Here is a 12653-nt window from a genome sequence, read left to right on the forward strand (position 1 = left end):
GTCTGTTGAGTCCAAATTTGAAATTTTTGGTTCCAACCGCCATGACTTTGTGAGATGCAGAGTAGGTGAACGGATGATCTCTGCATTTGTAGTTCCCACCGTGAAGCATGGAAGAGGTGTGATTGTGTGGGGTGCTTTGCTGGTGACACTGTCTAATTTAGAATTCAAGGCACACTTAACCAGCATGACTACCACAGCATTCTGCAGCAAAACGCCATCCCACCTGGTTTGCGCTTAGTGGGACTATCATTTGTTTTTCAACAGGAAAATGACCCAACACACCTCCAGGCTGTGTAAGGGCTATTTGACCAAGAAGGAGAGTGATGGAACGCTGCATCAGATGACCAGGCCTCCACAATCACCCGACCTCAACCCAATTGAGATGGTTTGGGATGAGTTGGACCGCAGAGTGAAGGAAAAGCAGCTAACAAGTGCTCAATATATGTGGGAACTCCTTCAAGACTGTTGGAAAAGCATTCCAGGTGAAGCTGGTTGAAAGAATGCCAAGAGTGTGCAAAGCTGTCAAGACAAAGGGTGGCTACTTTGAAGATTCTCAAATATATTTTGATTTGTTTAACACTTTTTTGGTTACTACATGATTCCATACGTGTTATTTCATAGTGTTGATGTATTCATTATTATTCTACAATGTAGAACATAGTAAAAAAAGAAAAACCATGGATTGAGTAGGTATCCAAACTTTTGGCTGGTACTGTATGTACAGTATATACACAGTTGAATACATGTTATGTACAGTTTATGTACATACAGACATTCTACGTGATAGCCTATGACGCCCCCCTGAACTGCACAGGACCCAATTGCTTGTTATGACAATACCACCCACTCAGTGTCCGAATCCTCTAAGATGGTACATACACATTGATTTTATGTGTGTTCGTCGCATCCCGCTCAGGGTGCTAGTGTTGAGGATTCGTAGGTTTACAGCCCCTTGATTGTTTAATTAGATCATAGAGGATTGGTGAAAATCCTGTACCGACCTCTCCCCAAAGCAAAGCCTACCTGGATCAGCTTTGCAGCTGAAGAGGGGTGAGGTGGAGACCCATCAGCGAGTCAGTCAATGCAGTTACTGTCTATCATAAAGCAGCTTACAATAGCCAAGCCCCTAGGAGCTAAGACTCTCTCTGTTGGATACCCCACCATTCAACAGGTAAGAGCTGGGTTACTTTAATTCTTGTGTATTCCTTTTATTTCTGATTAACATTGTCTGTTTAGAGTTGATGTAGTCCGTTTTGGTTAGATAAATATTTTTATCAGATGAATGTGCAACAATTAGAGCAACAATAGAAACAAAAGGATATGGATTGAAAATGTTGAGAAAGAGAAACTTGAATTGATGAGCCTCCATTAATTGATTAGTCTACATTACTCATCTGCCAGTGATGCTCTAGCTGTCTAAATACCACATCTATTCCTGTTTTCCTACTAACCTTTTTCTGGGTACATTTTCCTTTCAAAGGCAAGATGGCTCGTGATATGTCTGATAAGGAAATCCTGCAAATGGAGCTGGATCAGCTAAAGATTGAAGTTAGCACAACACGCACAGCTGTGAGTATCTCTTTACAATATTACATCATATCTGAAGTGAAATGTTACCAAATCATAGAACATGTATCATGAAAGATGGCAGTGCAACAGTGTTCTATTTGATTTAGATTGCAATAAATCAATATAAGTTTCATAGAAAGATGGTTACAAGGAGTGAAAGAAACATTTGTAAGAATGTACAGTTAAATACTGCATTTTGTATTTCCTGTTGTACTGCAGATGAATGAACATTTCATTTTTTATGTAACCACAAAACAAGCAAAGATATCGTGGAGTATTCTCTTGTATGAGAAAAGTATTCTCATTATTTTGCTCTTCACATCACCAGGTGTCAGTAAATTGCAAGGAGACAATGGAATGGGTGGAGGCCCAAACAGAGGGCGACCCACTCATAAAGGGCGTGTCAGATGACAAGAACCCCTACAAGGGTGACAAGGGCGGCTGCATTATAACCTAGAATACACAAACCCAGGGAAAAGAAGCCACACATTTTGATTTAATGAGAAACAGTGGAGGGCATTCAAACAAATATGTAATCTGATATTTGGACAGACAGAAAGACAGCGCAGAGACAAAAGGACAACTACAACATTTGTGGTGATGTTGTATTGTTACAAGATGCCAGATTTCCCTTTTCACCATCTCTGGATATTTTCTGTTGATATCATTGTGTCTCTGTCAAATTGTAAATAAACACATCTAGCTGTGTAAGGCTGTTACCTAGCTCATCTTGTGGTGTTATTCACTTTACTCTGCTAAATTAAAAGCACCTTCATTGTGATTAGTCTTCTTGCTGCTTGATGAAACTATAACAAATATTGGGGTATAGTAAGTATAATAGTTTACATGTATACTATGTATGGAAAGTATAGTATACACATTTAAACTTGAACAGTCTACGGGAGTCGGGACAGTATCATGATGAGACGATTGAATATCACACGAACAGTCACACCATGGAGAAACTGTTTCGCCTTACTAAAACAAGTGACTAAACATGCCCTTCACCTTCTTCTGTGATACCTGACAGTTGTAAATGTAATCTCAGTAGTTCTTAGTTAATGTACAATAGGATCTATGAGTCAGGACAAGGAGGGGACCTTCTGGGCCTCTACTTTATAGCTGCCTCCTAACCTCCAAGTACTTAGCTTATAACCAGTACTACATTTTAAGTTTTTCATCTACTTAGACCAAATGTCACCCTCTTGAAAACTGTACACACACACACCCGTTCAAAAGTTTGGGGTCACTTAGAAACGTCCTTGCTTTTGAAGAAAAGCATATTTTGTCCATTAAAATAACATCAAATTGATCCGAAATACAGTGTAGACGTTGTTAAATGTTGTAAATGACTATTGTAGCTGGAAACTGCAGATTTTTTTATGGAATATCTACATAGGCGTACAGAGGCCCATTATCAGCAACCATCACTCCTGTGTTCCAATGGCACGTTGTGTTAGCTAATCCAAGTCTATCATTTTAAAAGGCTAATTGATCATTAAAAAACCATTTTGCAATTATGTTAGCACAGCTGAAAACTGTTCTGATTAAAAAAAAACATAAAACTGCACCGGGGCCTCCCACTCCTCTTTCTATTCTAGTTTGAGCCAGTTTGTGTTGTTCTGTGAAGGGAGTAGTACACAGCGTTGTATGAGATCTTCAGTTTCTTGGCAATTTCTCACATGGAATAGCCTTCATTTCTCAAAACAAGAGTAGACTGATGAGTTTCAGAAGAAAGGTCTTTGTTTCTGGCCATTTTGAGCCTGTAATCGAACCCACAAATGCTGATGCTCCAGATACTCAACTAGTCTAAAGGAGGCCAGTTTTATTGCTTCTTTAATCAGAACAATTTTCAGCTGTGCTAACCATAATTGCAAAAGGGTTTTCTTATGATCAATTATCCTTTTAAAATGATAAACTTGGATTAGCTAACACAACGTGCCATTGGAACACAGGAGTGATGGTTGCTGATAATGGGCCTCTGTACACCTATGTAGATATTCCATTATTATTATTATTTTTTTTAAATCAACCGTTTCCAGCTACAATAGTCATTTACAACATTAACAATGTCTACACTGTATTTCTGATCAATTTGATGTTATTTTAAATTGACAAAAAAATGCTTTTTCAGAAACAAGGACATTTCTATGTGACCCCAAGCGTTTGAACAGTAGTAATATATATATCTCATGTGTAAGCTGTGATGCTTTACAATTCTGGTATAAAGAATTTGGAAACTAGGTAACTGATGCAAAACGTGTGCAAGTCCACCTTTTCACTCTTTAAATTATAATTTGTCTTAAACAATGACATGTGCAGCTCATCACATGAAGATCTTGGAATGCACCAGTCAGAGTTTAGAGAAACTGTCTTGAAAATATAGGAAACCACAGTACAAACACATTGCAATATACTCCAAAACACAACCATTGAACCAATACTTCAACCTATAGGTCAGTGTTATAATATAAAAGGGTAATTGGTCAAGTGGTTCACTACTGAAGCTGACAGCACCTTCAGCTCAACCAGACTAATTGCTTTAACAGCAACAAAACACACAGCTTACTGTAAGCTGTGAATCCTCTGTTAGTGTGTGGCAGTGGGTCAAAGTGTATTCTAGTACTTGCACTGCAGACACAGGCCTTATAGCAGACCAGCCAACATGGAAAAAGTGCTAGATCAAACTATGATGGGGTGATATACAAAGTTAGGCTCATTGCATGTAAAATTGCGATTTTTTTAAGGCTAATTTCAACAGGTTAAAGTTAAAGTCTGGTGAAAATGGGCATAATGGAAATAGTAATAGATTTGGGTCAAAATCCTGAAATTCTCAAACTGAGTGGAATAACAAACAAACACTTAGACCGTGGAATGGATGGATTTATAGTTACTTTTCATATAGTTATGCTTTAAGACAAGCAAATATACAGAAAGGATGACAATTCTGATGACGTAGACCCTCTTAGAAAACTGTGGGAGACCCAATTGAACCAGGATTATTAACCTTGTAAGAATCTGACTTTCTGGGCCAGAAATATTGAAACTGTAATGCTGTTTTTAAGGGCTAAAACATACAAGTAGCCAAATAGGATAGTCAAAGATTCTGAGCAAATTTCCTACATTAACTGAGAAGGGTCCTTGGTGGTGCTACAGTTGAAAACATTTGAATGTTCATCCTTTCTGTATTTGCTTGTCTTATTAAAGCATAATAAACTGTATGAAAACATTGTCATGTGTAGTTGTTCAATTTCTGTATCACCCATGTACAGTATAGTTCAAAGTCAACATCTACTTGTTTTAGGACTTCAAAGTCCATGAGTAGATTATCAGCACTTTGCATTTTCTTATCAGTTGGATAAGTGGAGGCTTGTGGGCCTCAATACATAACAATGACAATGAGTGATTTTAGTGTCACCAGAAATTGAATATGAATTTACTCATTTTGAATTGAAAATGTATTTAAAATTCAGAATTTCTTTGTTGCAATCATTAAATTGAACAACTTAATTCATAAATTGAACTTGAATGAATATTGCATTCAGTTTTCAAATTCAACTTTAATTGAATGTTCAAATTGAATATATATATATATATATTCAGTTTCAATATGGTAGGTATTTCATTCATTGTCTGTGTATCATGTTTACAAATGATCATCTCAAATTTATCAAAGTATACAGTTGATGTCGGAAGTTTACATACACTTAGGTTGGAGTCATTAAAACTCGTTTTTCAACCACTCCACACATTTCTTGTTAACAAACTATAGTTTTGGCAAGTTGGTTAGGACATCTACTTTGTGCATGACAAAAGTAATTCTTCCAAAAATTGTTTACAGACGGATTATTTCACATATCATTCACTGTATCACAATTCCAGTGGGTCAGAAGTGTATATACACTAAGTTGACTGTGCCTTTAAAGAGCTTGGAAAATTCCAGAAAATGATGTCATGGCTTTAGAAGCTTCTGATAGGCCAATTGACATAATTTGAGTCAATTGGAGGTGTACCTGTGAATGTATTTCAAAGCATACCTTCAAACTCAGTGCCTTTTGCTTGACATCATGGGAAAATCAAAATAAATCATCCAAGACCTCAGAAAAGAAATCCGGTTCATCCTTGGGAGCAATTTCCAAATGCCTGAAAGTACCACGTTCATCTGTACAAACAATAGTACGCAAGTATAAACACCATGAGACCACGCAGCCATCAAACCGCTCAGGAAGGAGATGCGTTCTGTCTCCTAGAGATTAACGTATTTTGGTGCGAAAAGTGCAAATCAATCCCAGAACAACAGCAAAAGACCTTGTGAAGATGCTGGAGGAAACAGGTACAAAAGTATCTATATCCACAGTAAAATTAGTCTTATATCGACATAACCTGAAAGGCCGCTCAGCAAGGAGGAAGCCACTGCTCCAAAACCGCCATAAAAACGGTTTTGCAACTGCACATGGGGACAAAGATCATATTTTTTGGAGAAATTTCCTCGTCTGAAAAAACAAAACAAGAATTGTTTGACCATAGTTATGTTTGGAGGAAAAAGGGGGAGGCTTGCAAGCCGAAGAACACCATCCCAACTGTGAAGCACGGGGGTGGCAGCATCATGTTGTGGGGGTGCTTTGCTGCAGGAGGGACTGGTGCACTTCACAAAATAGATGGCACCATGAGGAAGATAAATTATGTGGATATATTGAAGCAACATCTCAAGACATCAGTCAGGAAGTTAAAGCTTGGTAGCAAATGGGTCTTCCAAATGGACAATGACCCCAAGCATACTTCCAACGTTGTGGCAAAATGGGCTAAGGACAACAAAGTCAAGGTATTGGAGTGGCCATCACAAAGTCCTGACCTCAGTCCTATAGAAAATTTGTGGGCAGAACTGAAAAAGCGTGTGCGAGCAAGGAGGCCTACAAACCTGCCTCAGTTACACCAGCTCTGTCAGGAGGAATGGGCCAAAATCCACCCAATTTATTGTGGGAAGCAAGAGGAAGGCTAAATTGTTTAACTTGGGTCAAACATTTCAAGGCAATACTACCAAATACTGATTGAGTGTATTTAAACTTCTGACCCACTGGGAATGTGATGAAAGAAATTAAAGCTGAAATAAGTCACTATTATTCTGACATTTCACATTCTTAAAATAAAGTGGTGATCCTAACTGAGGTAAGACAGGGAATTTTTACTAGGATTAAATGTCAGGAATTTTGAAAAACCGAGTTTAAATGTGCTTGGCTAAGGTGTATGTAAACTTCCGACTTCAACTGTATATTCATATATTAAACTTATCAGATGCGTTCAGATGTAGTTTTTAAATTCAGCTAAAGGTAGAGAAGAATTGGGAAACAGAAGCTAGTGATCCCAATGGAGTGGTTTCTAAAGCCAATGTGACAGGTTTAATAGTTTTCCCCCCCTATGAATTGGCTCTAGCATTTGAACAGTTGGAGCCATACTTTTATGACCCCATTTCTGAAAGCTAAGGAACATGTTCATTCCCTCTGTTATGCTCACAAGCCGCATGATGCTCACAGGACTATGCAATTTTTGTCCCAATCCCTTCCAATTTGGCATTATCAAACACTCTGTTGTAAACAGAAGCTTTATCTCATAGCCCCTCCAGCCTTTCCAATCGATGAAATCTTACGCTTGTGACTGACTGGGTTTAACTAGGTCTCCTGCATGTCACAAGACTGTGTTAGCCCTGTTACTAAACCACTAGTCTTCAGATACTGCTACACTCGCTAAGTCTAGGGGTCCTAGGCCTAGCTAAATGGTCTGTAACCTGATTTAATGTGTTTGTTTACCTGAGAAGTCAGAGCATGTGGACCGTGTTGTATGCACTTGCCCCAGAAGACAACAAACTTACCTGGATCCAGGGCGAGCTCCATCTTGACTCTTTAGTTATTGATGTTCAAAGTGATTACCAACAAATAATAGTAACAGCTCTGCAAGCTGCCACACCCTGATCAGCCACACCTGTGCACAATCAATACTTAACAAGACTTCTTTGAGAGCACAGCACCTGACCCAGTTGCTGGGAACTCTTTAGGTCTCAGACAAATTACTCATCATGCGAGCGTGGTCACTGAACCACCTGTGTTACACTTCACCCCCCCCTTTGACCTCTTCCTTCAAGAGACGATCCATGTCACAGCACCTTGCTCAGCAAGCTAACACAGTTTTATACTATGAAGGAACCCAGTCAGTCACATGTCATCCGTATAATGAGTAACCTTACCAGACACTTGAAGACTTGTGCTCCCCAAATGTATCCCCTAGGGATTTAGCTAAGTGGGCTAACACGGTCTTGTGACATACAGGTGACCCGGTTCAAACCCAGTCAGTCACAAGAGCAATATTTAATAAGTAGTGGAAATGTTATCTTAGGGATATGAGCTAGCTTCTGTTTCCCATATAGAGTGTTTGAGTCTATCAAATCAGATAATGCCGAATTTCGTTTTTTTTGTCACACTCACTTCTTGGAATAGGGACGTAATATTTTTTATAGCTCAAACCGTTCAAACAGTAGAGCCCATTCATAGGAAGAAAAATAATTAAACATGCCATATTGGCTTTTGAAACTGCTCCATTGGTACCGCTAATTTCTATTTCCCACAGAGAGCGTTTAATTCCATCTGTTCTCCTCTAATTTTGTCTGAGGAAAATTAAGTTATTAAAACCTCTACAGGATCAGTGTCTCGACCTCGGGACGGTTGAGCTAACGTAGGCTAATGTGATTAGCATGAGGTTGTAAGAAACAAAAAAATTCCCAGAACATCTGATATCCTTGCTTCAGGTCCTGAGCTACAGGCAGTTAGAATTTGGTATGTCATTTTAGGCAAAAAAACTTTTTAAAGGGTCCGATCCTTGTTGAAGTTAAAATAAAGGATATACTGTATTTTATTGTAACGTTATATATGGTGGATTAGGCGCTACAATTTAGCATCCTCTTGGATCGTACTTATGTCATTGGGCCAAAGTTTTAATGAATAAGTTTACAAGTGGTAATGTTGTAATAAGGTTACAATAGGTGACAACCTTATATTGAATTAGTTTACAATATGTGGGTTGCAAGTTATCACAGATACTGTGCCATACCAAACCAGTCTTGATCTTTTCTGAATCTCCCTAAACCAATTCCAACTTATTCTTCTCTTCAAGCAGGTAGATAAGCATTTAGAAAGGTAAAACCATTTGAACCTGTATTTGAGGAAATAATAAAGTACATTCAGCAATTTGACTCATTATGTGAATGCTATAGGCCCATAGGCGTATCCGATGGGTGTAGTGAAGGTAGCTAGCCTTGCATCACCACTTGGAATACTATAAATGACATGTCTCCAAGATAACTTTTAGGCAATTATTAAGAAGCTGAGAGACAAAGAGCTAATATCTTGCAATCAATGTCCTAGTATTAAATTATTGAGTTAACCTTAGCTCAGAGCTGCATGTTTAAAGGCCAAGCATATACAGCGCATTCGGAAAGTATTCAGACCCCCTTACTTTTCCCACATTTTGTTATGTTACAGCCTTATTCTAACATTTATTCAATCATTTTTTCCCCCTCATCAATCTACACACAAAACCCCATAATGACAAAGCGAAAACAGGTTTTTGGAAATGTTTGAAAATGTATTACAAATAAAAAACATAACTTATTTACGTAAGTATTCAGACTTTGCTATGAGACTCGAACTTGAGGGTGGAGAAGGGCCTTGGTCAGGGACGTGACCAAGAACCCGATAGTCACTCTGACAGAGCTCCAGAGTTCCTCTGTGGAGATGGGAGAACCTTCCAGAAGGACAACCATCTCTGCAGCACTCCACCAATCAGGCCTTTATGGTAGAGTGGCCAGACAGAAGCCACTGCTCAGTAAAAAGTACGACAGCCCGCTTGGGGTTTGCCAAAAGGCACCTAAAGGACTCAGACCATGAGAAACAAGATTCTCTGGTCTGATGAAACCAATTTTTTATATTTTTCTTCTTTTTACTTTTACCCCTTTTTCGTGATATCCAATTGGTAGTTAAAGTCTTGTCCCATAGCTGCAACTCCCGTACGGACTTGAGAGAGGTGAAGGTTGAGAGCCGTGCGTCCTGCTTCTTGACACACTGCTCTCTTAACCCACTGCTCTCTTAACCCGGAAGCCAGTCACACAAATGTTTGAGGAAACACTGTCCAACTGGCGACCGTGTCAGCGTGCATGTGCCTGGCCCGCCACAGTCGCTAGAGTGCGATCGGACAAGGACATCCCGGCCGGCCAAACCCTCCCCTAACTCGGACGATGCTGGGCCAATTGTGTGCTTCCTCATGGGTCTTCCGGTCGCGGCCGGCTGCGACACAGCCCCGGATCGAAACCGTAGGGACGCCTCTAGCACTGCGATGCAGTGTCTCAGACCACTGTGCCACTCGGGAGGCCCAAGATGGAACTCTTCGGCCTGAATGCCAAGTGTCACATCTAGAGGAAATCTGGCATCATCCCTGCTGTGAAGCATGGTGGTGGCAGCATCATGCTGTGGGGATGTTTTGCGGTGGCAGAAACTGGGAACCTAGTTAGGATCGAGGGAAAGATGAACGGAGCAAAGTACAGAGAGATCCTTGATGAAAACCTGCTCCAGAGCGCCCAGGACCTCAGACTGTGGCGAAGTTTGACCTTCCAACAGGACAACGACCTTAATCACACAGCCAAGAAAAACGCAGGAGTGGTTTGGGACAAGTCTCTGAATGTCCTTGAGTGGCCCAGCCAGAGCCCGGACATCTCTGGAGAGACCTGAAAATAACTGGGCAGTGATGCTCCCCATCCAACCTGACAGAGCTTGAGAGGATCTGCAGAGAATAATGGGAGAAACTCCCCAAATACAGGTGTGCCAAGCTTGTAACATCTTACCCAAGGAGACTCAAGGTTTTAATCACTGCCAAAAGGGCTCCAACAAAATACTGAGTAAAGGGTCTGAATACTCATCTAAATGTGTTATTTCAGTTTTTATTTGTAATAAATTTGCTAAAATTTCTAAAAACCTGTTTTTGCTTTGTCATTATGGGATATTGTGTGTAGATTGATGAGGATTTAAAAAAAATCTATTTTAGAATAAGGCAGCAATGAAACAACATGTTTAAAAAGTCAAAGGTTCTGAATACTTTCCGAATGCACTGTATGATATGTGTAGTGTAAATAACAGTTATCAATAGACCTACTAAATTACGAACATATAGTCAATCAAATAATTACTCTGTAAAACGAAGAATCCATTTACTCAATTCAACTAATAAGATTGATTAGTCACAAAATAATTAACACTCAAACATTTACAGTGTACATGAAGTACATGATACATTAAAGAATAACACAGAGTAAATTACTATCACCAATAGCCTAAGTCTTCAGTTCAGAATAATCTCTAAGAGAAAAACTGTGTGTCTGATACACACAGGAGCACGCTAACAAGTACTCAATTAAACCATTCTTCTTCTTCTTCATTGGGGCGTTATGGTGGTGAGCATACTAATATTAGGTGCATTACCGCCACCTACCGGGCTTGAGTGTGATGGAGATTATAGTCAAAAATTGTTTTAACTAACCAAAATAGCCCGGCCACAGCCTGTGTTTCCAATGGGAGCAAATGAGTCATAGTGGGCAGAACAAGCAAGGATGTGGGTAGAGCAGAGCATGAGCTAGCAAGATCTATTGGCGCGTTCTAGCATGTATTTGCATATTTCCATTAAGGAATGCCTACTCTGTAAAGTGCGCATGTGCAATAACTCAGTTTGCCCTTGCACTCCTTCTAAACAACACACTTTAACAAAATTGGGGAAAAGAGTAAAGTCTACAAAACTTTTCCCTCTCTGTTCATAACAGATTCTGTTATTTCTTTATAACTAAAAAATTGTCAATGAAGTTGTCTCTTTTAGTATGGGGGTCAATGGGAAAGAATGTTTGTTGTCCCCAAGTTGTGGATGTGGTCAAGGGGAATTCCTTGTTATGATGTGAATATCGACTCGGAGTATGGAGGTGTTCTAGATTCAGGTCTAGTCTACATAAATGGAGGAAGGAAATGATTGCTCTCTGAATTAGTTTGTTCTGGTCAGGCTTATTCCCAGTGATGTGATTGTTCTTCTGAGCATTTGCCTTTGATGTCCGTAGGTTTGACAGTGAATGAGGACATGATCTGTAGTTTCTGCTGCTGGACAGTTGGGTCATGAGGCTGTGTTGTGTTTTCCTATCTTTTGGAGAGAGTGGTTGAGGCCGTTGTGTCCTATTTGCAGCTGGTGGATTAGGCACTGCCATAAAATGTTATAATCTAGGATCCTCTTGGATTGTATTTATGTCATTGGGCAATGTTTTATTTAATTAGGTTACAACAGCTTACAACCTTATATTTAATTAGTTTACAATATGTGGGTTACAAGTGATCATAGATACCGTGCCATACCAAACCAGTCTTGACCTTTTCTGAAATGCTTTAACAACTGAAGTGCTGTCATAAATGAATAAAACAGAATACTTTGTGTTTAAATTACCTTTTCTGATAATGGAACATTATCTCTCTAAACCAATTCAAACTTGTTATTCTCTTCAAGCAGGCAGATAAGGATTTTGAAAGGTAAGCACATTTGAACCTGTAGTTGAGGTTAAAATTGTGTTTATTAATAAACTACATTCATCAATCTGACCCCATTATTATGTGAATGCTATAGGCCCATAGGCGTATCCGATGGATGTAGTCAAGGTAGCTAGCCTTGCATCACCACTCGGAATACTATAAGTTACAGTACGTGTCCAAGATAACTGTTATGCAATTATTAGGAGGCTGAAAGACAAAGAGCCAATATCTTGCAATCAATGTCCTAGTATTAAGTGATTGAGTTAACCTGAGTTCAGAGCTGCACAGTTAGATGCTAAGCATATATGATATGTGTAAGTTACCACAGTTACCAATAGACCTACTAAATGATGAATGTATAGTCAATCATAGGTGGCTCGCGAGTGGCGCAGCAGTCTAAGGCACTGCATCTCAGTGCTAGAGGCGCCACTACAGACCCTGGTTTGATTCCAGGCTGTATCACAACCGGCATTGATTGGGAGTCGC

General features: G+C 39.5%; 1 protein-coding gene across 1 annotated transcript; it reads left to right on the top strand.

The window, feature by feature from the left end:
* The first annotated feature begins 1066 nt into the window (after positions 1–1066).
* Positions 1067–2292, top strand: gngt2b (guanine nucleotide binding protein (G protein), gamma transducing activity polypeptide 2b). The gene is made up of 3 exons (XM_071408778.1): positions 1067–1171; positions 1481–1569; positions 1898–2292. The coding sequence occupies exons 2-3, from the start codon at positions 1486–1488 to the stop codon at positions 2024–2026; spliced, it is 213 nt and encodes a 70-aa protein (XP_071264879.1). The 5' UTR covers positions 1067–1171; positions 1481–1485; the 3' UTR covers positions 2027–2292.
* Positions 2293–12653: the final 10361 nt, after the last annotated feature.

Source organism: Salvelinus alpinus, chromosome 7 (assembly GCF_045679555.1).
Source record: "Salvelinus alpinus chromosome 7, SLU_Salpinus.1, whole genome shotgun sequence".
NCBI classification, from domain to species: domain Eukaryota; kingdom Metazoa; phylum Chordata; class Actinopteri; order Salmoniformes; family Salmonidae; genus Salvelinus; species Salvelinus alpinus.